General features: G+C 56.4%; 2 protein-coding genes and 1 non-coding gene across 3 annotated transcripts; all 3 read right to left on the bottom strand.

The window, feature by feature from the left end:
* Positions 1–2132: 2132 nt before the first annotated feature.
* On the bottom strand, positions 2133–2203 carry TRNAG-GCC (transfer RNA glycine (anticodon GCC)). The gene has a single exon. It is a non-coding gene; the product is annotated as a tRNA-Gly (tRNA).
* Positions 2204–2913: 710 nt separating this feature from the next.
* LOC147527711 (protein VAC14 homolog) lies at positions 2914–12360 on the bottom strand. Its single transcript, XM_086621232.1, has 8 exons — positions 11984–12360; positions 9486–9636; positions 7407–7574; positions 6676–6738; positions 5626–5733; positions 5086–5195; positions 3690–3854; positions 2914–3004 (listed from the first exon to the last, which is right to left on the bottom strand). Exons 1-8 carry the CDS (start codon positions 12358–12360, stop codon positions 2914–2916), a joined length of 1233 nt encoding a protein of 410 aa, XP_086477358.1.
* Positions 12361–17617: 5257 nt separating this feature from the next.
* On the bottom strand, positions 17618–21159 carry LOC147527712 (uncharacterized). Its single transcript, XM_086621233.1, has 7 exons — positions 21099–21159; positions 20435–20722; positions 19596–19790; positions 19139–19189; positions 18635–18739; positions 18112–18158; positions 17618–17806 (listed from the first exon to the last, which is right to left on the bottom strand). Exons 1-7 carry the CDS (start codon positions 21157–21159, stop codon positions 17618–17620), a joined length of 936 nt encoding a protein of 311 aa, XP_086477359.1.
* Between the last annotated feature and the right edge of the window lie 204 nt (positions 21160–21363).

Here is a 21363-nt window from a genome sequence, read left to right on the forward strand (position 1 = left end):
CGTGCGAGTTCCCCATCGAGTTTTACTCGCTGGAGTTCATCCAGCAGTACCTTGCTCAGGAGCAGGTGAGAGGGAAGGTCTGGTCCCCGTGTGCGTGCTCCAGTAGCTTCCCAGCGCTCTAGCATTCCCAGGCTCGTGCTGGGGAGATGGGGACAGTGCCCAGGGCAAAGCTTGGTGGCAGCTCAAGGTTAGCCTGCTCTGCTGGCAGGCTGTGGAGGGGCTTGGATAGGCTGTGTTGTTGGGAGGAAGGAACGAGGGAGAAGACAGGTTGGTTGGGGAGTCTGTTCATGTGATGAAGTTCAAGAAACACATCCTGTATATGGTTTTTCTTCCCTATGCGCACAGATCCTGCGGATGCTGAAGGAGTACGATTGTCAGAACACCTTGTTGCTGCCTCTGCGAGCCCCGGGTGAGAAGCTGCCCCCAGAGCTGCTGGAGTACTACCAGGACCAGAAGAAGCTTCAAGATGAACAGGCAAAGTCCAAGACTGGGGAACCAGCAGGCCAGGACAACGGTGAGGGTTTGACATTGACTCTCTTGAGTGTGGACATAGCAGGGACTCCAGCTTACATACCCTGAGCTCTCCATGACCTCGTTCTCCATGGAAAGCCCATGCTTCTAGTAGCCACCTGTTCCGCATCTTGGTGGAGGAATTCCTGGGTGAAAGTCTGTGGCTTTTAACACACGTCCTCTACCAGCCCTGAGTGCAGCCAAAGCAAGCTCATATCTGCCTGCTGTGGGCTGGTGAAATAACCCAGATGTCCCCTTGTGTCCCTCAACCACAAAGAGCAGGATTGAGGAGTTCTCCTCCAGCCAGCAGGACCAGATCTAGGTCACCAGAGAGCTGTCCATCAGCCCCTGGCCAGAAAAGCACACATCCTAATGAAAGGCAACACATAAAAGCCCAAAGCAACAAAACCAGAGGTTATGGGTGGCATTTGGCAAGTGACAAAAACACAGAAGCTTTTGGTAGCAGTTCTTTGAAGGGAAAATTAAAGTTTATAGTCATCACTGCTGGAAGGCTCATAGAGGAGAGTGTTAAATACCATCAATTGGCAGATTTCAGCATCGTCTGGGAAGTGTCAAACGCTGTCAAGAGATGACAAAGCTCTTTGCAGTGAAGCCCCCAGCAAGGGACTGCTGTGGGCTCATCGCTGAGAACGCAGGCTGACGGGCCATCAGCCCTGCCAACAGAAAACAGCTCAGCAGCAGCTGGTGCCCAGAGTACAGTGCCCTCAAAAACATAAGGTCAGCTCACTGAGACATCTCCATCTCCCTCCAGTACCTGCAGCTGCACCAGCACTCCCAGGTTTCCAAACTCCAGCTTTCTGGGAGCTGCACTCAGCCCATTTCAGGGGGAAAAAAAAAAAAAAGATGAAGACATTCCTTAACTCCATCAGGAGACTTCCAGGAATTCTCCCACCTCAGGGAAAAAGAAATGAAAGGAACAGCTTTGTTCACTTGTTCTAAAACCAACCAAGGCAGCAGCGAGACAGCCATCACCGGAGCAGAGATCTTCAAAGCCCTGAAATAGAGTGGGAGTAGCAGGGACAGGCACCAGAGAGGGGACCCCAACAGACAGCTCTGATGCTGCGGATCAAGCCATCAGAGCACCTGAGACATCACCACAGCCCAGGAAGGGTTGTCATTAGTCTTCAGAGTTAACATTCTGATGAGATAACCAAGCAAAGCTCATGCTCTCCTCGGAGGGGCTGCAGAACCTGCGCCATGGCACAGGACAACCCAGATACACTTTGGGTTGACACTGGAGGCCCAGCCGTGACAGGCCACCCCCACCCAAACGCAGCTGCCTATAGGTGATGGCAACCTCCCCCAGCCCCAAGGAGCCCCCATTGCCCTGGGTCAGGGACCCTTCACTGCCCTTGAGCCAAGGCCCCTCATGGCCAGCAAGCCAGAGACCCTTACTGCCACAGAGCCAGGGGGACACTGGCCACCCCTGAGCCACATTGCCACCGAGCCCCCTGGCATCTCCCTGCTACAGCCCCATGGGAGTTACTAGCAGGAGGCTGTGCACCCACACAGGGGCTGCGAGGTGCCTGATCCCTCCTGGCACCCCCGCACCCTGCAAGGTTCCCCCCTGGGACACCCGGGGTGCAAAAAGCTACAGCTGCTGCATTGGCCGGGAATCGAACCCGGGCCTCCCACGTGGCAGGCGAGAATTCTACCACTGAACCACCAATGCTGCCCTGCACAGCTGCCCGCACAGCTGCCCGCTGCCCCACGCAGCTCCCTGCCTCCTCATCTTCAGCCCGGCTGCTGCCGTCGCACAATCAAACCCTTCAGCTCGTCACTTCTTGCCCTCTCGCTCCCACTCCCGGCAGGATTTCCCAAAAGCCACTTGTGGACGCGCTACGCTCTGCTGAACGTGAAGCCCCGGAACACAACGGATTTGCCCACGTGATTTAAACGTTACACGTTACGTTCATCTGGAAGACACGGGACAAGCAAAAGTGACAGAAAGGACAGCACTGGCAGCTGAGCAAACTCTTCGGGCCAAGGACCACCTGCAGAGAGCTGTCTCTGCCCCATCCAGAGTTGCTAGTCCAGAGAGACTCTAGTCTGGGACACTTTGGTCCCAGAGGAGATAGATAAAACCTGAATCTGCAGTGAGGTAGAGATTAAAACACAATCATTAGGTTTCAGAGTTAATCCTGTTCAATCTGTACTCCAGGTTTCCTCATTTACGAGTATTCTGTCAAGCTTCCCAATGCAGAAGGATATTTCCTCCGTCCCACCCGTAGCAGTTGTGTGTCTGGCTCAAGCATCACTCCTAGAGCTGGGGTTTTATTAACCTTCCCACTTTCTGAAAAAGGGAGCGCCGCTGGGGCAGTCAGCTGGTGCAAGGCCAGATTTTAGGCTTAAACAGCATCAATTCGTTGGGCATCATCGGTTTCATCGAGAGCAAGCAGCCATTTCTGCAAACTTGACGCTGGAAGGATTCTTCTTGATCTCCTTGAGGAACTCCCTGAGAGCCACCTCGCACCTGCAGAGAAGCAGAGCAGCTGGTCAGTGCTCGATCGCCCTGGACGGAGTTGTGGAGATTGGCCTACACGCATCCGTAGACAGGACGCTGGTGGCCCCTCTGCACCTTCCCAACCCCCCCAACAGCCACTCAGGCTCTGCCGAGATGGACGTGAGCCTGGGATGGGCAGCACAGAGCGGGGCAGACGGTACCCAAAGTTTTCAGTGCTTGTTCCTCGACATGAGGACACTGGGAAACGAAGCAAGGAGGATCCAGGAGGGCTTGGCAGTGGGATAGGCTCAAGCCAGTCTCACCACTGACTTGTGCCCTACTGTGATGGTCTGATGTGTGGGGGGGAGGTTCTGGTGGCAGGAGAGGGGATTTGCTCCCTGTGACCTCCCGGTTCTGGCCACCAGATCGGACTCCCATCCCCCTTGGGCTTGAGCCAATCGGCGCCTCTGCGAATTGCCCTATTTAAGTTGGGACAAAGGAACTGGAAAGGTGCCTTTGCCCAGGAGTGAGGAGAGGGGAGGACGGCACGGCCCCGCTCCCTGGCCAGGTGGCTGCCCACACTGGGCTGGCGCCACCCACTGAGGATGGCAGCAGCGGAGCCGCTTGGGGAACTCGGGAAGTGCCCCGCTCCCGGGGTGCCCGTTGGGCCGAGTATCACCCAGAGAGGACTGAGATCTGACAGAAACGGCCACACCGACACCGGTCAGTGAGGATGGAGTGGGACGAGGTGCCGGAGCTGAGTTTCCCCTGCAGCCGGTGGCAAGACGGCAGCGGGTCCCTGCAGCCAGGATGGACTCGGTGGGGCAGAGACCCACTGCAGCCCGTGGAGAAGCCCATGTTGGAGAAGAGATGCCTGAGCCTGAGGGAGGTTGTGGAGAATGGGATGCACGGCAAGACAGAGACGCATTTAGAGTCGATATGATGACCCATGCCGGAGCGAGTGGCCACAGCTCCCCAAGTATCTGAGACTGTGGTAAAGCCCACACCGGAGCAATCCGATGGGGAAGGATTGCATCCTGCGGGTAGGACTCACGCTGGAGAAGTTTGTGGATTTTCCTCGTGAGTAGGGGATCCACTGGAGCAAGGGAAAAAAGGGGGTAAGGGCTCCTCTTCCTTTAAGAGAGAAGCAGCAGTAACAGCACGGAATGAACTGACCTGCACTCCCCCATTCCCTGCCCCCTGCCCCAGTGGGGGGGAGGAGGTAGAGCTGGGAAGAAAAGGAAAGGGGGGTGGGGAGGTACTGTTTTTAGGATCTGGCCTTGTTTTCTTTTTATCCTCTCAATTAACTGGTTTTCTTTGTCTCTATCTTTTCAAAATAACTGTTAATAAAATTAATTGTTTTATTCCCAAGCCGAGTCTCTTTTGCTCGGGACCATGGTCGGTGGCTGCTCTCTCTGTTCTTGTCTCGACCCTCAGTCCCTTTATTACATTTTTTCTCCACTCCACTTTACTGGAGAAGGAGTGAGAGCGGCTGTGTGGGGTTTAGTTGCCGGATCGGCCCAAACCACAACACCTACCAAACAGGTCTGGTTACAAGACCTGTTTTGTGCTGTCCCTCCCAGCACAAGCAGCCAAGATCCTTTCACCTCCACGAGAACATCCAGCCACTCCTGTGCTTCAGAACACCTCTGTCCCGAGGGCAGCAGTGGATGTGACGAGCGAGCCCGCAACACCCGCTGCCCTTCTCCACCCAGGGGATGCCGGGCTGGTGCTCTGCCTCGCTGGCAGAGGCTCGCACGCTGCAAGCTTGTTCCCAGAGCTCACACCCCATCCGAGAAGGACACACGAGCCTCTACGGCTCCGGTACCGGGTGCAAGGGCTGGGAAAAGCTCAACCCAGCCAAAACAGTTTGTCCCCCAGAACAGACCACGCTGTCCTCCACAGCCACTCCAGCCACAACAAGCCGGGGACAGGAGGCTCCTGCCAAGGACACTTTGACCCACCAGCCGAGCCGGCCGGATTGCTCCATCTCCCACCGTGCACGTGGGGTTTTGCTGCAGTTACACAGAGGAGTCGCAAACAAACGAAAAGGGGGATGGACAGACAGCGAGCAAGACACGGCCTCGCACCCGGTCAGCCTCCGCACTCACGTTTTCCATATCTCCTTGCTGTTGTCTCCCAGGATCTGGAAAAGCCCATCCAGGATTTCTGGCAGGTAATCCAGGAGGTTGATGTCAGGCACAGACTCTAAGACCAGGATCTAGCTCAAGGGAGGAATAAGAAAGAAGAGGTGAGTTTCGGAGAAGCTAAGTAACATCCCCAGCACAAATCTGGCACGGTACTGAGGAATTCAGAGCTAAGCTGTGTGGGACAGCGGGGGAAGGACAAGAGGACAGCGTGGAGGTGCCCATCTCTGGAACAGGCTGACCAGAGAAGCTGTGCCTGCCCCATCCCTGGAAGTGTTCAAGGCCAGGCTGGATGAGGCTTTGAGCAACCTGATGTAGTGGAAGGTGTTCCTGGAAAAAAAACCTCTGCTGGCCTAAAAAACCTGCCCTGATAAATAAAGTCAATTCAGGTGCCTGAGTTCACCTACCGCTGTGGGTATCTGCTGTTTGCCCAACACGGGATGCTGACGGGTCGCAGTATTCCGCAGTTCGGATGGGCAGGCGTGCGGTGCCGTGCGTACCTACCCAGGATATGATGAACTGGCGGGCGTACTGGTTGTTGGAGTAAATCCTCTCCCGCAGCAGTGGGATGAAGCCTACCACGTCAAACTGGTTGCTCTCCCTCACGATGTCCTGCAAAGCCCGAGCAGAGCGCGTCAGGAGGAATGGCTACCACTCTGTGCCCATGCAGCCACCCCCAGCCAGCCATTTTTTAAGGCACACGACAGGAAAAAGATGACAAGCAGTTGAAGCACAGGTCTGCGGGTCAGGAGATCCGGGGAGAAGGAATCACGTGGTTTTGTTGAGGCGATGAGCCAGCAATTCCCCCTCGGGCAGAGACTGATGCTGAGCAGGACCTGGAGACGGAAGCTCCCACCTGCTGTGTGCCAGCCCGGCTGAACAGGAGGCGGGTGGGAGCTCCTCCAGTTCACGCCTCAGTGGCGTGTTGCACACATGAGCAAGCACCTTTGACGTGACCACGCGTGTCAGGGGCAGGAGAGTCCCCTGCCTTTCCTTTAAAGTTCTCCCTACACGCTTGGTGGGTTTTGCCGCACGGCCAAGCCTCTTGCACCAGTGCACTGGAGTGGATCTCCCAGCAGGAAGGTTTGCAGAAAAGGAACTGGGAGGCTCTGCGAGACTAAAAGCCCGTTGGCAGGCAGAAGAGGAATGGGAACGGAGGTCCCCATCCCGAAGCGGCAGCAGAGCAGCTCTGCTCACATCGCTACTCGCTCACGCAAGGGAGGAGAAGCAGAGGAGCAGCCCTTCTGCTGCCTGGGAAGGGGCTGCAACCCTGCTCGGACTGAAACCTTCCTTCCCCAGACACCCAGCTCCCCAGAGCCGCACGCACACGGGTCACCGCGATAACCCACCAGCCCCTCAACCCAGCTGCCCGAGGTCGCCACCAGACCCTCCATCTAAGTGGTCACAGTCAGTGAGAGAAAGAAACGTTTGGGCAGCAGCCGCAGGGCTGAGCTGGGACGGTTTGAGCAGCTGCAGCCTCGGGGACCGACACGTCCCCAGCCAGGAGGCGCTTGCGGCTTGCGCCAGGGATTCTCAGCTGGAGAGGAAAAATACCTTGAGAAGCCGATCGAGGAGCTCAGAGCCGCTTTTGACGTTCGGGTCAGGATCAGCAGCCAGCTGTGAACGACAGAAACAAGAGCTGTTGCGGCAAAGTCCCGGGTTTGCTCCCTGCTCTGCAGCGCAGCTCCCAGCAGCCTTGTAGGGCTGTCGCTCCCCTTTGGCATTACAGGGACAGACACAGAGAAGAGCCTTTATCTCCAATTCCTCGTTAGGCTCCAACGAATTCTCCTGAGAAACTTCCTAAGGCAGACTATCAAGCACCGTCACCCACCCCAGCTACACAGGCTTTCCAGGACCAGCAGCCACGCTCTCAAGTGGCGGAGAAATACCAGTTTCCAGCGATAAGCTGCAAAGACAGACACACATAGACATGGTGCTGACCCTACAGACCCCGCAGAGCCACCTCGCCTGCAGCAGTCATCAGCCTCCTTTCCTAATATCACTCAACAAGGAGCAGGAAAACACATGTCGGAGGCGAGGACAGAGAACGAGGTATCTTACAGTGAATTCCATCACCTGCAACATCAGTGGCCACTGTGCTGCTGCAGAAACCACCCATTGGGTCCATCAGACCTGCCTGGGTCAAAGAAAACCAGTTTCCTTGGAAAGATGACCTTGGACAGCATGGTTTGCCTGACCCAAAGAAGCTGAGGACTAGAAAAACGAGTCTTCCTTCTCAAGCAAGGGAAATAAGAACACACAAGGGTTGAGAAGAAGCTTCTCACCTTGCTGAGGCCATCGAAGAGCACGTTGAAGTGCGGGAGGACGGAGCCCCTGGCCACCTTGACGATGTTATAGAGGGCCTCGCAAGCGTAGTACCGCAGCCGACTGTCAGCATCGTTGAAACACGTCAGCACCGGCTCGATCAGCTCCTTCAGGTAGAGCCCAGAGTCCTGGGGGACAGGAGGAGACTGGTCAGTTGAGGACCATGCCACGGGGAGACAGGGAGAGCTGGCACCGCCCTGGAATGCACTGCAAAAATTCAGGCCCATGATGGCTTAGTGCATCTATGCTGGACAGGACTTATTAATGAATTTTGAATTTTATTACTGAAATTATTTAACATCATTCCACAAAGAAATCCATCCCTGCCTCCCTCTGCCCTGCGCGGGGGACGAGGCAGATACAGTCCCCAAAGCACCTTCCTGCCCTGTTGTCTCCAGAAACACCATCTCAACCGTGGTCCCAGGAAAGGAGCAGCTTCAGCTGCTTACGAACACGGAGCTCCCACAGCTGGCGCAGTGAAGCTGGACACATCTGTCGGACGAAGCGGTGGCAGGGCTGCGATTACCAGGGAAGAGTCATTTCCCAGGCTGACGTTTGCCCTCCTGGACCATGGAAGAGCCACGACAGGCTGACCCTGACTCTGCCCACAAGCAAATATAGCCATTAACGAGGCCACCCCCCAGCTCAAAAGACTTTTGCTTAAGGATTCACTGGCACAGCAGGAGTTTCGGACAAACTCAGAGGTGGAGGCAGGAGGTCGGCTTGTTTTGACGTTAAAAACCCCTATTTCAGGCAAACGGGATGGCATTTCCTGAGAGTCTAGCAAAGGAGACGGGAAGAACATCAGGAATGCACGGACCAGCAGACTAAAGAGTTCAGCTCCAAGTTTGATCAGTGCCCTCAAGGCCACCAGAAGCAGCGGCTCCGTCCCGCAGAGCCAGCTGCACCCACAGCCCTGGCAGCACCGAGCCGCCGTCCCCGCGCTGCGCGGGAGGAGGCGGCGGGTTACGTGCCCGGGCTGAGGGCAGAGCAGAGCGATGCTCATCCCGGGAAGGAGGGTTTGCAGAGAGATTCTGCATTTTCACAAGAGGACGAAGACAGAAGCGCTGCCCAGAAATCCCCAGCTGCCACCATAAGGGCAGTCGGAGAAAAAGCCATCAGGCTTCGAAGCGTCTGCTCGGACCGACCGTGACTCTCGTCAGACGGGGAATAAACGAAGAAAAATGGACCTCGTAGCTTTTCCGACAGGCACGGCCCGCCCTTCCCAAGCCCTCTGCTTTCTTTGACACGCACCTTCCTACGGGCCAAAACGCCTCCTTCCCTCGAAGGCGCTTTCAAACACCAGACACGTGGTTTGACTCAAAAGCCCGACGGCGCCGTGAGCCCCCAGAGCCCGCGCTCCCCTCCACGGGGATCCGGCTGCTCCGGCACAGCCCTGGAGGCATCTTCCCGAGCTGCTTCTTGTTAACCAGAGGAAAATCAGAGGGAAAGACCTTGATTGGGGCAGAAATCAGCCGACCTCGCACACAAGGGGCGCTGACAGAACGGGACCGAGCGACCCACGCGTTCGGCAAGTCAAACTTCTGCCAAGCCAAGCGAGAGCCGCCAGCTCACGCTAACGCAGCGCGACGCCCTGCTCCTGTGGCGACGACTCCGCCAGCGTTTGGCGTGTCCCTTGGCCCCGCTTCCTGAAGGCCCTGCCCGCGCTGCCGCAGCCGGCGGAGCTGCGGGTGGCAGATGGAAGGGCTGCACCTCTTCTCGGCTCCGTTAACACAAACTAGCGCTGGGCCTGCTGCCTCTAGACCAGCTGCTGGAGACAGAGGATGGGCAGATGCACTTCAACCATGTCCAGGGAGCTGCCAAGGTGCAATCCAGGCCAGAAAACACTTCCATGGCCAAAGGACGCGGCTGAGTGCGATGGGGAGACACAAACCCAACCCAGCCGTACGTTGCGACGCAGGGAGGGAGCCGGGGAGCCGCGGGGCCACCAGCCCGAGTCTCCCCATCAGGCTGACCCAGGAGGAGCTGCTGTTCTCCCACTGCAACCCCAGAAGCCAAACAAACCCACCGGTACCTACCTTGCCCAGGGCGATGGAGCAGGCGGCCAGGCCGATGAGCCCCCCTTTGCGGCTGTGGGGGTGCTGGGAGAGCGCGAACTCCTGCGACAGGATCTGGATCACGTGTTTGATCTGAGACGTGTTGTTCTGAGCCACGAACTCTCGCACCAGCCTGGGGAGAGAAGAGGAAAGCACCCCGGGGCCTTTAGGTTCTGCCCGATACAAATTCTCCAGAGCTCAGCAGCCATCAGAAACAGGGATTTTTGGCCACGACAAAAGCCAGAGAAAGCAGTATCAAAATGGGGAACACACAAGGAACCCACAAGTGAAACCAGAGCTCTCCCCTCCTCCCCATTCACATCCGACAGCAGCTCACTGCCCTCCTGCTGCTCCCCGCCCGCAGCCTCCTACATCGTTCACCAGCTCCCAGCCCAGGAGGGCCACCCAGAACGCACCGAGCTCCAGCAGCACAGACGGACGAGACGACTTTTTTACTGTCTAGATTTAATGAACGGAACTTCGTCTGAACAGGAATAACTTCCCAGGCTTCCTTCGAGAGCTTCAAGGGCTCAAGGTGTAACTGATGGAGCAAAAGGCACCCAACGCGCAGCGTCAGGGTCTGCTGCAGCCGGAGCTGCTCCCGCGCTACCGGCCGGAGCACAAAATGGTACCTGAGCTGAGAGGCAGCAGGTCCCTCCTGGCTCGATGCCGTAGACACCAGAGAGACGGTGCTGGTGTAGTTCTGTGATGGGTTTCAGCCAATCTAAATCCGTGTCTCTGCACAAAGGGCTGGCCCTTGCCTTTCTTCTCCTTATACTCTTCCCAAATTTGGCTTCCAGCTCCATCAGCTGAACTGGCTGATCCCAAAACCAGACTTCAGCTGGCATAAGCCACGCACCAAACCATAATCCTGGGGCAGAATAAGTCGGAGCAGAGCTTCTTGGATAAGGAGCAGCACCCCACACAGCAGCAAAGGGGCAGTTACTGGAGCACCCCCACGGTTAGAGTTGGGAGGACAGTGCAGTGCGTCCACCACGACCCACCCTTAAAAAACTATTCCCGTGACAAAGAAAGAAAACGAGCAAAGATAAACACATTGAACAGAAGAGGTTGGATGCGTTAGCTCTGTACCTGAGCAAACATCCCAGGTACATCCTCCGTGTTTGAGGCACATGGTCCCACCCCGCATCCCCCACCAAAGCCTGAGAAGAGCAGCTCCACCCTTGCATCACTGGCTGCCCAGAGCGGCTGGCTGCTCCCCTCGCGGGCTCACCGCAGTCACGTCTCCCACCCGAAACTCACCCTCTGGCTCCGATCGTCGCTCCCAGCCCCGTGCTGGGCTGTCCCCGAGGGGATCCTTCAGATCCCCTCCATGAGCCGAGCTCTGAGGCAGCGCCCGGGGAGGACACAGCCCTTCCCAGGCAGAGCCGTGGACCAGAGCAGCACAGAACATCCAGACCGACACAGCCAGAGCGAGAAGACGCCCACGGAATGTGCACGGCAGCACTAGAGGGGGCACGGCCATGGCTCCAGAGCCCTGCAGCCCTTTGCCTGGGGCGCTCCGAAGGGAAGGCCCGAGCTCTGCCGAAACAGCAGCGCCGCAAGAACGGAAGGCAACAGCCAAAGGCTGGGGGTGACAGCAGGCGCTTCCCACCTCTGCAACTGGGATGGAGCGCGGGATGAGCTTGGGGAGAGCTGGGATGGCACCACGAGTGACCAACTGAGGCTGATGTGAGACGGGCCGTGGACGATGGGCATGGCTGCCCCCGCTGCGGGTCCTGCCCGCTGCCCTCACGTCCGGGCTGGGCACGGAGCTGGTCCCCTCCGTGAGCTGCGCACAAGATCACGCGCCGCGTTCCTGACGAGTTTCTGAAGTTCGGCTGCTCAGGGGTCTGTGCGGCGCGGTGGCACTGGGGACCCACCGCCAGACCCCGCTCCCTCGGGCACGACGCCCCCCGGGACACGCGCCCTGAGCCGGCGGCTCCCCGCGTGCGCCCGGAACCTGACGGGCTCGGAGACAAACCTCGGTACCGGCGGGACGGGGACGGGAGACACGGCGTGGCTTTGGGGGAGAGCCCCTCCTGCCTGGGCACCGCCCCCTGACAGGGTCACCGGACCACCTGAGCCCCTTCCCCGGGCTCCGGGGCCCGCAGAGCCCCGGGCTGCGACCCCCTGGTGCCCCGGACCCCTGCGGTGACCCCTTCTCCCGGAACCCCCGTTCTCCTCGGGGTAACCCCCTCCCCAGACCCCTTAGGTCTCCGCCGTACGACACCCTCCCCGAAGCCCCACCGGGGCCATGCCGGACCCCCATCGCGGCGGGCCCCTCGCCATCCCGTGCCGGGGCCGCGGGCGGCCCCAGGACCCCCCAGCCCTCCCCAGGGAGCCGGGCCGGCCTCCCCGGTCCCCGGCGTGCAGGAGCCGCCCGGCGCGGCGCCGCCCCCGGTTCCCTCCCGGCTCCCGCCGCCCCTCCCGCCTCTCCCTTCTCGATCTCGAGGGCCGCCACCTTCCGCTTCTCGTACCGTTTGTCCGTCGGCGCCAGCGGCGCCAGGTCCCGCTCGGCGTTCCCGGCCCCGCGCCTCCGCCACCGGCGGCCACGTGACCCCGCCCGCCCCGCCCCACGTGACCCCTCCGCCGAGCTCCGCAGCGCCCCCGCGCGGCGCGGAGGCCGCCAGCGGCGCCTTTCCCCGGATCGGGCCCCTCCCGCGGGATGAGCTTGGGGAGTTACTCGCTCTGGCGGCGGGGGAGGCCCTCGGAGGGGGACAGTCTGGCCGTGCAGCGTCGGCTGGGTGGCAGTACGCTGCTGTCGGGCTGGTTCCGAGGAGCATTTATCCTGGTGGCGCCCTTCCCTCGTCTGCTGCAGCCTCCGGCCATCCCGCCTGCGCCCCCCTCCTTCCATCCCTAGTCCTTATGTCTGGCCACCCGCCCTGCGCCTGGGAGCGTGGCACCTGTCCCTCGAGGGTGAGCAAGCCGCGGCTGTGCCTGAATAGAATAAACCAGAACATTTCGGTTGGAAGGAACCCACAGCGATCACCTAGTCCAACCGCCTGACCAGTTCAGGGCTGCTGAGCCAGCTCTGCCACAGGGTCTCCAGTGAAAACACGCCCTGCAGCAGAGTTAATGTAACTTCAAGCATTTGCACTGAAGCTTCTCTGATTTTTCTCCCAGTAGCTGACCTGTTCCCACATTCCTCTGACCTTGCTCCAGGCGGCTGAAGCCACCCTCTCTCCGAGCGACCTGGGCTGGACACACAGCGCGGGGCACGGCCCACGGGAGTGCAGGACCGACCTGCCCGCTTGCGTCTCAGGCCAGGCTGGTGAGAGCAGAAAGGACTGAAATCACCCCGCTCTGTGCACAGGGAGCTGTGCTCTGAAACGGGGCCTCTGAGCGCCTGCTGCCTCAGGCCGGACCCCGACACCGTGCTGGATCCGGCCATCGCCCGTCATCCATAGTTTTGGTTGTGAATTGTTCCTTTGACTCCTACCACACGCTTTTTCCTGTGAGATCTTTTACTCTTCGTGCGATGGTTTCGAAGCATCGTTCAGGTGGTTTTATTTCCTCGGGGGATCGCATCATCCGTCGCCCTCGGAGAGGATCCCCTTTGCACCGCTGCCGTACGGCACTGCAGGCAAATGGGGCATGCTGGGGCTGGGCTCTGCAAAGGTGAGCATCTGCTCGTCCCCTTCTTGGGGACCAAGTCACATCCCTCTTACCTCACTGGCTCGTTGGCAGCCTCATCCTCCTCGTTGTTCCTCCTTCGAGCCAGGGACCAGGGCAGCCTGGGGGACCCCACCCACATCAGGACAGGATTTGAGGCTGTGACATCTAGATAAGAGGGGCCAAGGGTGTAGAGTTTGGCCCAGGAGCATCAACGTAGGAATTACCTCACCTAACTCCTTCCTGTTTCTACTTGTGCAGCACAAAGAAGAGACATGAGGTTTTTTTCCAGCTGCAGAAGCGCAGAAAACCATCCAAGGTGATGAAACGGAGGCGCTGAGCACGACTGGGTTGTAAGCAGGAGGAGTTACAGGGGACCGGGAGAAGCCCTGGTGCAGAGGGAATGGATGTCCCTCTCCTACCTGGTTTGCTCTGGACAGGCTGTTTCCTGTCTTCAGCCATGTCCAAAGATTTTTTGCCGGCTTTTCTGCTCTGCTGCCTCCCTCCAGTGGCTGCACCTGCTCAGGATCGCCTGGTCCTCATCCCACCAGCTCTGTGGACCTCAGCACACAGCAAAGCTCAGTGCCGTTGGCTTCTCTTCCCCACACCACTGGAACTGGTCTTGGTGAGCATCACCTTAGGGTCATAGAAATAACCTAACTTACAAAAAGTGAGGATTAAAATAATCGATGAGGCTCCTCCAACCCTCCCAGCAATAAAACTGAAACAGAGTCAATCACCTCAGTTTGCCAGGGGGCCATGAGATACAGCCCTTTGTGCCGCAGGTCAAGTGCTGCATCATGGAGCTGACCCACTGTTCCTCTTGACAGATGAGGTCAGCAGCATTTTTCACTCTTCTCCTCCTGCCTCTCTTAGCATCCTTCCAATGTCCCTTTGTACCCTGGAGCCTGTTTAGGAGATGCTCTATGGAGCCATTCTTGGAGAAACACCCCAGTGCATCTACCCCTGCCTCCGTACTCACACCCCGGGGTGTCACACCCCGGGGTTGCACAGCTTTGGCTTAGGGAGGTCTGAAGAGCCCTGGAGTTCAGCACTGGCTTGGCGTGCACACCTGCTTTCCTCTTGCTGGGAAAAGCATGGCTGCGTTGGTGGCCTTCAGAGGCCAGTTGATGCAAAGACCGGGAAGCTTTTCCCTGCATCTTTGCAGCTTGCTTTAGATGTGCTGCTTTGCTCTTAAATAAACGCGATGCCTGCTGGTAAACTTCCTTGCTGGAGAAGTTTGGTCTCCTGGATGAGGAGATGCTTTGTGAGACAGGGAGGAGCATGTGCCGTCTGCAGAGCAGGGAATAAACCTCTCCTCGAGCCTGGCCCTCACATCTCTGAGAGCTTCGGAGGTGTTAAAGTCCAATGAACTTGGCAGCAGAAACACAATTAGTCACCCAATGAATTAACTGCGCTTTTTCCCATGGCAGAGTGAGGTTGGTGCCTTCCTCAGCCTGAGCTGTTTTCCTCAGTGTCTTCCCCTTCTGACTCTTCTGGTCTCTCCTCTCTTTCTCCACTCCATTTCCTTCCACCTCTCTCTTTCTGTTCTTCTTTCTCTAATTCTGTTCTCTCTCCTTCTCTTTTTCACGCCATCCAAGTATACTGCAGTCCTCCCACTGCCACCCTCACCCATCCCCATCCTTTCCCGTTCCTCCTCTTCTGCTCCTTGGCTTGTTTTTTCTTTTTCCCTTTGCTCTTTCCGAGTTTTCTCACTGTGACCCAGGTCACATCCCTGTTCTTTCCCACATGGATTTCTGCTCCCACTCCACCGGGCAAGGAGTGTGGTGGAGGCCAAGCCTCTCCTGTGTGCTCTGGCACAGCTGCAGCTTTGCTGAAGACCTTGTGTTCTGCCGAGCCCTTTCTGTGGGAGGTTTGGCTGAAGACCATGTAGGAACTGGGCCGACAGTGACTGTGGCACTGAGGACTTGTCCACCAGTGCCCACAAGCACCATCATGGTGGGAGACCACATCAGGCAGCAGCTCATGGGGAGCTGCAGAGACCTCCCTGGTTGCATCATCCTGGTACCCCTCTTCTCCAGAGGTTGAGTGACTCCTCCACACTGTCCTCAGATGCCTGCTGCTACAATTCTGCCCTAAAAAAAAAAAATAATAGGAGAAGCAGCCCTTTTACTTCTGTTTCTCTGCCTGACTCAGGCTTCCACCATCCAGTGAGCAGAGCTTGTGGGGCAGTGAGTACACCCTCCGTCCTCCTGGCATGGAAACCCATCACAGACATCTTGCCCACCTGCCTTGAGCACACAAAGGGACAATGGAGACCTCTGTCCGTACGGAGGTGGCACGTATGTGTTTATGGCAAGGAGGGCATTACGTTTATTATTGCTTTATCTTCACACACTTGTGTAACTGCTCGTGATAGCGTCTTTCTGAGAACCGAAATTCAGGGGCTCAGCTCTGGCCATAGCTGCTTCGCCTTTTTCAGAACAGCCAATGGACAAGGATGCTGCCTCCACCCTCCTGCCTGCACTTGCAACAGCTCCTGAGATCTCAAGAGATTGTCACAGCTAGTTCCTCAAACAGCTCTGGCTGCGTTTCTTCACCTCTTGCTCGTTCGTGTAACTGCTCCAGGACTAGTTCATGGCTTTTCCTGCTTCCTCATCAAAAACGTTATCCCAGATCTGAGCCCCATTAACCTTGGGCGTACGGGGGGGATACAAAAGCAGCACTTTGGCCACCCCAGCTTTCTCCACCTCATTGCTTAATGACTCTTTCTTGGTGAAGCAATGGGCCAAACTTTCCCTTTTCCTTCCTCTTCTTTTTAAGGCAGTTAAACAAACGCAGAGCCTTTCACAGCCCTTGTTAGCCTTAACTCATTTTGTACCTTAGCTTTCCAATTTTGCCTCTGCCATTTAGTGATCGTGTCATTCTGCTCCCGTCCTTTTGGTTTTTCCTTTCCTCATGGCCGCCTTTTTTGACCAGTGGGATGCTGAAGAACTTCTCTGCAGCTGTATTTGCCTCCTCTGAAGCTTCCCCTCGTGCCTCTGCAAAGGATAACCGGCTGCCAAGGCTTTCGATATGAGTCTCAGGTGTCCTGCTCAGCTCTTCTTGAGCAGTCACGAGCAGTCCCTCTTAGTTGAAGTTGGCTTTTTTAAAACCCTTTTCTCCTTAAAATAACAATATTGGTCATTTCGTGCTGTAGGAGCGTGAGAAGGGCTGTGCAGGGCCAGCCCAAGGGCCACGCAGCCTGGCTGTATAGAATCAGAGGATCATTTGGGTTGGAAAAGACCCTTAAGATCACTGAGTCCAACCATTAACCTAGCACTGTCATATTCACCACTAAAGCAGGTCCCTAAGTGCCACAGGATGGTGACTCCACCACTTCCTTGGGCAGCCTGTTCCAAAGCCTGACAACCCTTCCAGTGAAGATTTTTTTCTGAATATCCAACCTAAACCTCCCCTGGCACAATTTGAGGCCATTTCCTCTTGTCCTATCTCTTGTTATTTGGGAGAAGAGACTGACCCCCACCTGGCTACAACCTCTTTCAGGTAGGTGTAGAGAGCGAGAAGGTCTCCCCTCAGCCTCCTTTTTTCCCAGCTGAACACCCCCAGTTCCCTCAGCCACTCCTCATCAGACTTGTGCTCCAGACCCTTCACCAGCTCTGTTGTCCTTCTCTGGACACACTCCAGCACCTCAGTGTCTTTCTTGTAATGAGGGGCCCAAAACTAATCACAATATTTGAGGTGTCTCCCACGGGTAGCTGCTCTGAAACCAGACTGAGTGGGGAAACTAGAAAGTCTCCATGGCTTGGTGACTCTTCCTGCTGACTTCAGCTGGGTCTCCATCAGCAGTACAGAACTGGAAACACTGAAGGCAAAACCATCACCTTTTATTTTCTTTTTTTTTTCCCCACAAATTACAGGAAAGCTCTACATGCGTGAAGACACCCGTCTGAAGGAGATCCAGGCAGATCACTGCAGCAGCACTCGCATTCCACCTCTGCGAAGCAAACGATGCCATTCCATCCTCTCTCCCTGAGTTTTCGAGTGAGTAAACCAGACCAAGGTCAACTTGTGTCACAGCAGGTGCCCGCTCCAAAGAAAATCCACACAATTGCTCCAGCACTTTTCCAGCGCCAAGAGGAGCTTCTCATGGCCACCCCACCCAGCACGTCCAGTACCACGGGGACATCAGGCACTTCCTGGACCATGGTGGCCACGTAGTGCACGGTGACATCACCGAAACATGGAGTAAGTTGCTAGAAGAGGCTGTGGTGACTGGAGACCATGAAGGGAGTTGCTGAGGCTTGGCAGTGCTTAGGGCTGCAGGGAAGCAAGGGGAAAACCGGCTGGAAGAGCCCTGTCCTCACTGCAAGAGATGGCTTCTTCCATGGGAACGTAAAACACAGTGGTACAGCTATTTGGGCGTAAGTAGGTGGCTTTGGTCGCCAAGATTGCACTTCTGTACAAGCTAACACCTAGTTTTTGGGGGTGATGACCCCAACAGGCGTACAACAAGCTGCTCGTCCCTCCCTTCTCCCTCATTTCTCCTCTCCCTCGGGGGAGACATCCACCTCTGCGGCGGCAGCACCGACATCCTCACTGCTCTGCTTTGGTTGTGATGGTTTGATCTCGGTGTAAACGACATCGGAGGTGGTGGGTTTTGTCCTTTTCTTTTCAAACTGCAGGTTGGCGTAGGTCAGGTCCTCGGTCCCTGTCACTGGGGCTGCCTGCAGGGGAGAGAGCAGTGAGTAGAGCCCTGGTTTTCCCTTCTGCATTTCCCCTGCTAGTATTTTTCCACTGGCACAACTATTTGCACTGCCCAAGCATTATCCAGCTTGCTCAGAGGTGCCACTCTTCAGAAGCTGGTAAGCCCCTATTTAATAGAAATTAATAAATGTTTAGGGGCACGTTTTCAGAAACCAAAGCTGATTTTACTCTGAAACCCTTTAAATGGCTATTCAACAGCCAGTGCTTTCTTTTTTCTCTTTTCAGAGAGGAGGAAATGACACGTGCAAAGCCCTCGCTGGCTTACCGTGCTGAGCTGATTCCCCTCGGCCCCTAGCCCACTTGTGAGCTTTCCTGGAAAAGGAAACATAGTTTAAATAATAGTTAAAATAATGATCGTTATTTTAAATGAAGAAAACATCTGCATCGGGCCTGCTTTTGTTGCAGGAGAGGACGGGTCTCTGTGGCTGGCTCTGAAGATGGCCAAGAGGCAGGAGGGGTTGGCAAGAATTTAAAAGTCCTCGGAGGGGCTGGAGAAGAGCTCTGAGCTGGAAGCTTCTGGAAATTCGGTGATGTGCAAGACCTGTTTCACTTGCATCACAGCTCGTGCCACAACAGGGCTCTCACCAGCAACTGGCCAGAGGGAAGGGAGGGGGTGAAGCTTCTCCCACCCTGAGACAGCTTGTCCAGGAGGACAGACTCATGCAGGGAACACCGAGTGAGGAGGGGCAGTAGGATATCGCAGATGGACATCTCCCAAGCCTGGGTCTGTCCAGACCAGCAGGTTAGGAGGGGATGCCGATGGAGGCTCGACGTGGGCTCAGCCTTACCTCTTCTGTTCCCTCCGCACTGCCACAGCAGAACTCCAATGATTGGCATGTAAATAAGCGTCCCGACAGCTAAGCCGAAGGTGATACACAGGAGGAAGCTGAGTCCTGCACACACAGCCATCACAGGCACTCATGAGCTGCCATCCCACCATGCAAGGACACATGCTGTCATTGCCTCTCTCAGGGTGGGGTGGTTCTTTTCCCAACTTGGACTTCTGGACCCCAAACCACTTGCAGCCCCCACAGCCCTGGGATGCTGACAAAATCCTGCAGGAAATGGTCTCTAACAACTCATCTGAACTCAGCCAGCGAAGCAGTTGGAGCATCAGAGCCCCTTCCCAGTGTCACAGCTTCTGATCTGCTGGTGCCTACCCCAGTTTGCCAGCAGCTCCCACTCACTCATAGGAAAACATCAGGATGTGTTTCTCCCCTTGCTGCCTCTCTTTCTCCCCGAGGACCCCTCCTGCTCCCCACCCTTGCAGCCACGGGGCCGTGGGGACTCACCTGTACAGGCCTCTGTGGTGACATTGGTCTGAGGTGTCACAGAGCCACAGCCTGGAAGACACAAACATGAGTGAGAGACTGCCCAGAGGCAGAAGACACCTTGCTCCTCGCTCTGCTTTGGGGCAGGGACCTGGATCCCCCAGCTGTCCCACCCCTGCTGCCGCAGCTCCAGCTGTCTCAGCAGTTGGCTGACGTACCACAGATGGAGGATGTGACAGGTCCTATTCCAAGGACCCGATGGCCAAGCAGTTCCGTGGTGGGACGCATCTGCCAAAAGGGCCCCTCTGGTGCCCGAGATGCTTTTGGGGGAAATGGTGCATGGGGGAAACATTTGTTGTAGCATCCTTCTCTGCCCGCTTGTCACCTCCATGAAAACAGAAGCAGTGCCACTTACTGGGAACCATCCCTTGCATGCTGTTTCCAGTGTCTGTCAAGTTTCTTCTTGTGATGCACTCACAGATTCCCTTGGCTGCATGCACACAAGGATTGGTGAGATTGGTACAGTTTTGTCCCAGAACTATGATGACGGTTTGATCCCACACCTCCAGATCTGCAGGTGTGCAGCACTCCACATGTACTGTGAGATTTTCTGGCCTAATCTTGAACTTGCACGCCACAGTGATGTCTGACCCTTCTAGCTGGCTGACTCTCCCTGGAGGAAACAAAAGTAGAAGTGATAAGTGAAAAGTGATAAGTCATATATATGACCTTGAAGGGGTCATACCCCACTGGCACGTGTTGCTCATGAAAGACACAGTGAAGTAACTGTCCTTTCCTCCAGCGGCTGATGCCCTTCACCAAATCCAGCTGCTAAACGTTCCTCAATATTGAACGCTTAAGTGTTGCACGTTGAATAGTGCCACCCAATGCTGTGCAGCGCACAAGCATTTCTCTGTCTCAGAAAGGATTGAAGATGGGAGGATCATGGGGAAGACACCTCCTCCTCCTCCTCTTGCAACCCTGGCAGAAGGGTCTTCTGGCAGCTGAGCAGGATGTGTCACCAAAGCCTCAGGCTCCACCACTTCATGGAGTGTGAGGTGGGACTGGGGGTCTAGCTGTGGGGAAACGGTCAGCCCTAGAGAAGCAAAGAAAACGTAGTAGACTCCCCACAGCCTCTCTAGCTTCATCCTGTCCCCCAACACTCACTCTGGAGTACATCGGAATCCCTCCTGAACCTCTGAGTTGAAGTCACTTCCCACTGTCTCAGCAGAGTCCTCCCTCTCTTTTCTCTCTCCTCTCCCTTCCTTAGTTCTTTCTCTCATTTCCCGTGGGTTTTGGTGGGCTTGTGTCTCTTACTGTCCTTGTCTGATTTGGAATGTCTGTTCCGAAACCTGTCCCTCCTGTTCTCCATCCTGCCTGTGTACGTTTCTGCATATGCTTTGTTCACATGGGCGAAGATGAGCTGATCAGAACCCGTTCTCGTCTCCACACCACCTTTGTTCTGCTTTTCTCCGTTGTTTTGGGTGATATTAAACCACTTCACCTCCTCGGTGGTGCAACTTGAGCCTGTCTGGAGCACACACTGCAAGATGAGATCTGACCCTACCGACACATCAATCGTGGCTGAAATTTGGTCAGCGAGTCCTGCAAAAAAAAACCCAATCATGGAGGCTTGGCTTGGTGTTAAGGAATATCTGCGTCCTCCAGGTGAAGCTGACCCCTTTTGCAGTCATCAGGCTTATAAGCATCTGTTTCCTTCCCCCCGTGACTGTTTTCTCTCCCTGTTGCTGAAGGCAATGCTGGTTCAAAGCCCTGGAGCCTGAAATTGGGTCCTGGTGGGCAAAGCCCGCAGCCTGGGCACAGGGAATTGCAGGAGGGGACCCCTTTGCAAGGCACATGGCGAGGTGCTGGTGCAGAAGCGAGGGAATTAATGCTGCAAGAGGAGAGGAAAAAGCAGCAGCAGCCACATCCCAAAACCTGGAAGCATTCAGAGCAGAGGCAAGGGCACTGGGGGACTCACCGGCGGGCAGCCAGGCGAGGAGCAGCAGAGGCAGAAAAACACTGGCCAGCTGGACCTCCATGCCGTCTTCCCAACAGCCTGGTGCCACCGACGCTGGGTGCCCAGCGGGCTCGGCTGGGAGGTTCTGGTCTCTCCCCACAGCACGAGGTTCGCCGGTCAGCCGGGAGCTCGCCTCCTCGCCGCTCGGCCAGGCAGTTCCTTCTGCGCTCGCAGGCGTCCCCTCTCTTCCCCTTCTCTGATTTTTATATCCTCTCTTTGCTCTTTG

Source organism: Tauraco erythrolophus, chromosome 15 (assembly GCF_009769465.1).
Source record: "Tauraco erythrolophus isolate bTauEry1 chromosome 15, bTauEry1.pri, whole genome shotgun sequence".
In the NCBI taxonomy this organism is placed as follows: domain Eukaryota; kingdom Metazoa; phylum Chordata; class Aves; order Musophagiformes; family Musophagidae; genus Tauraco; species Tauraco erythrolophus.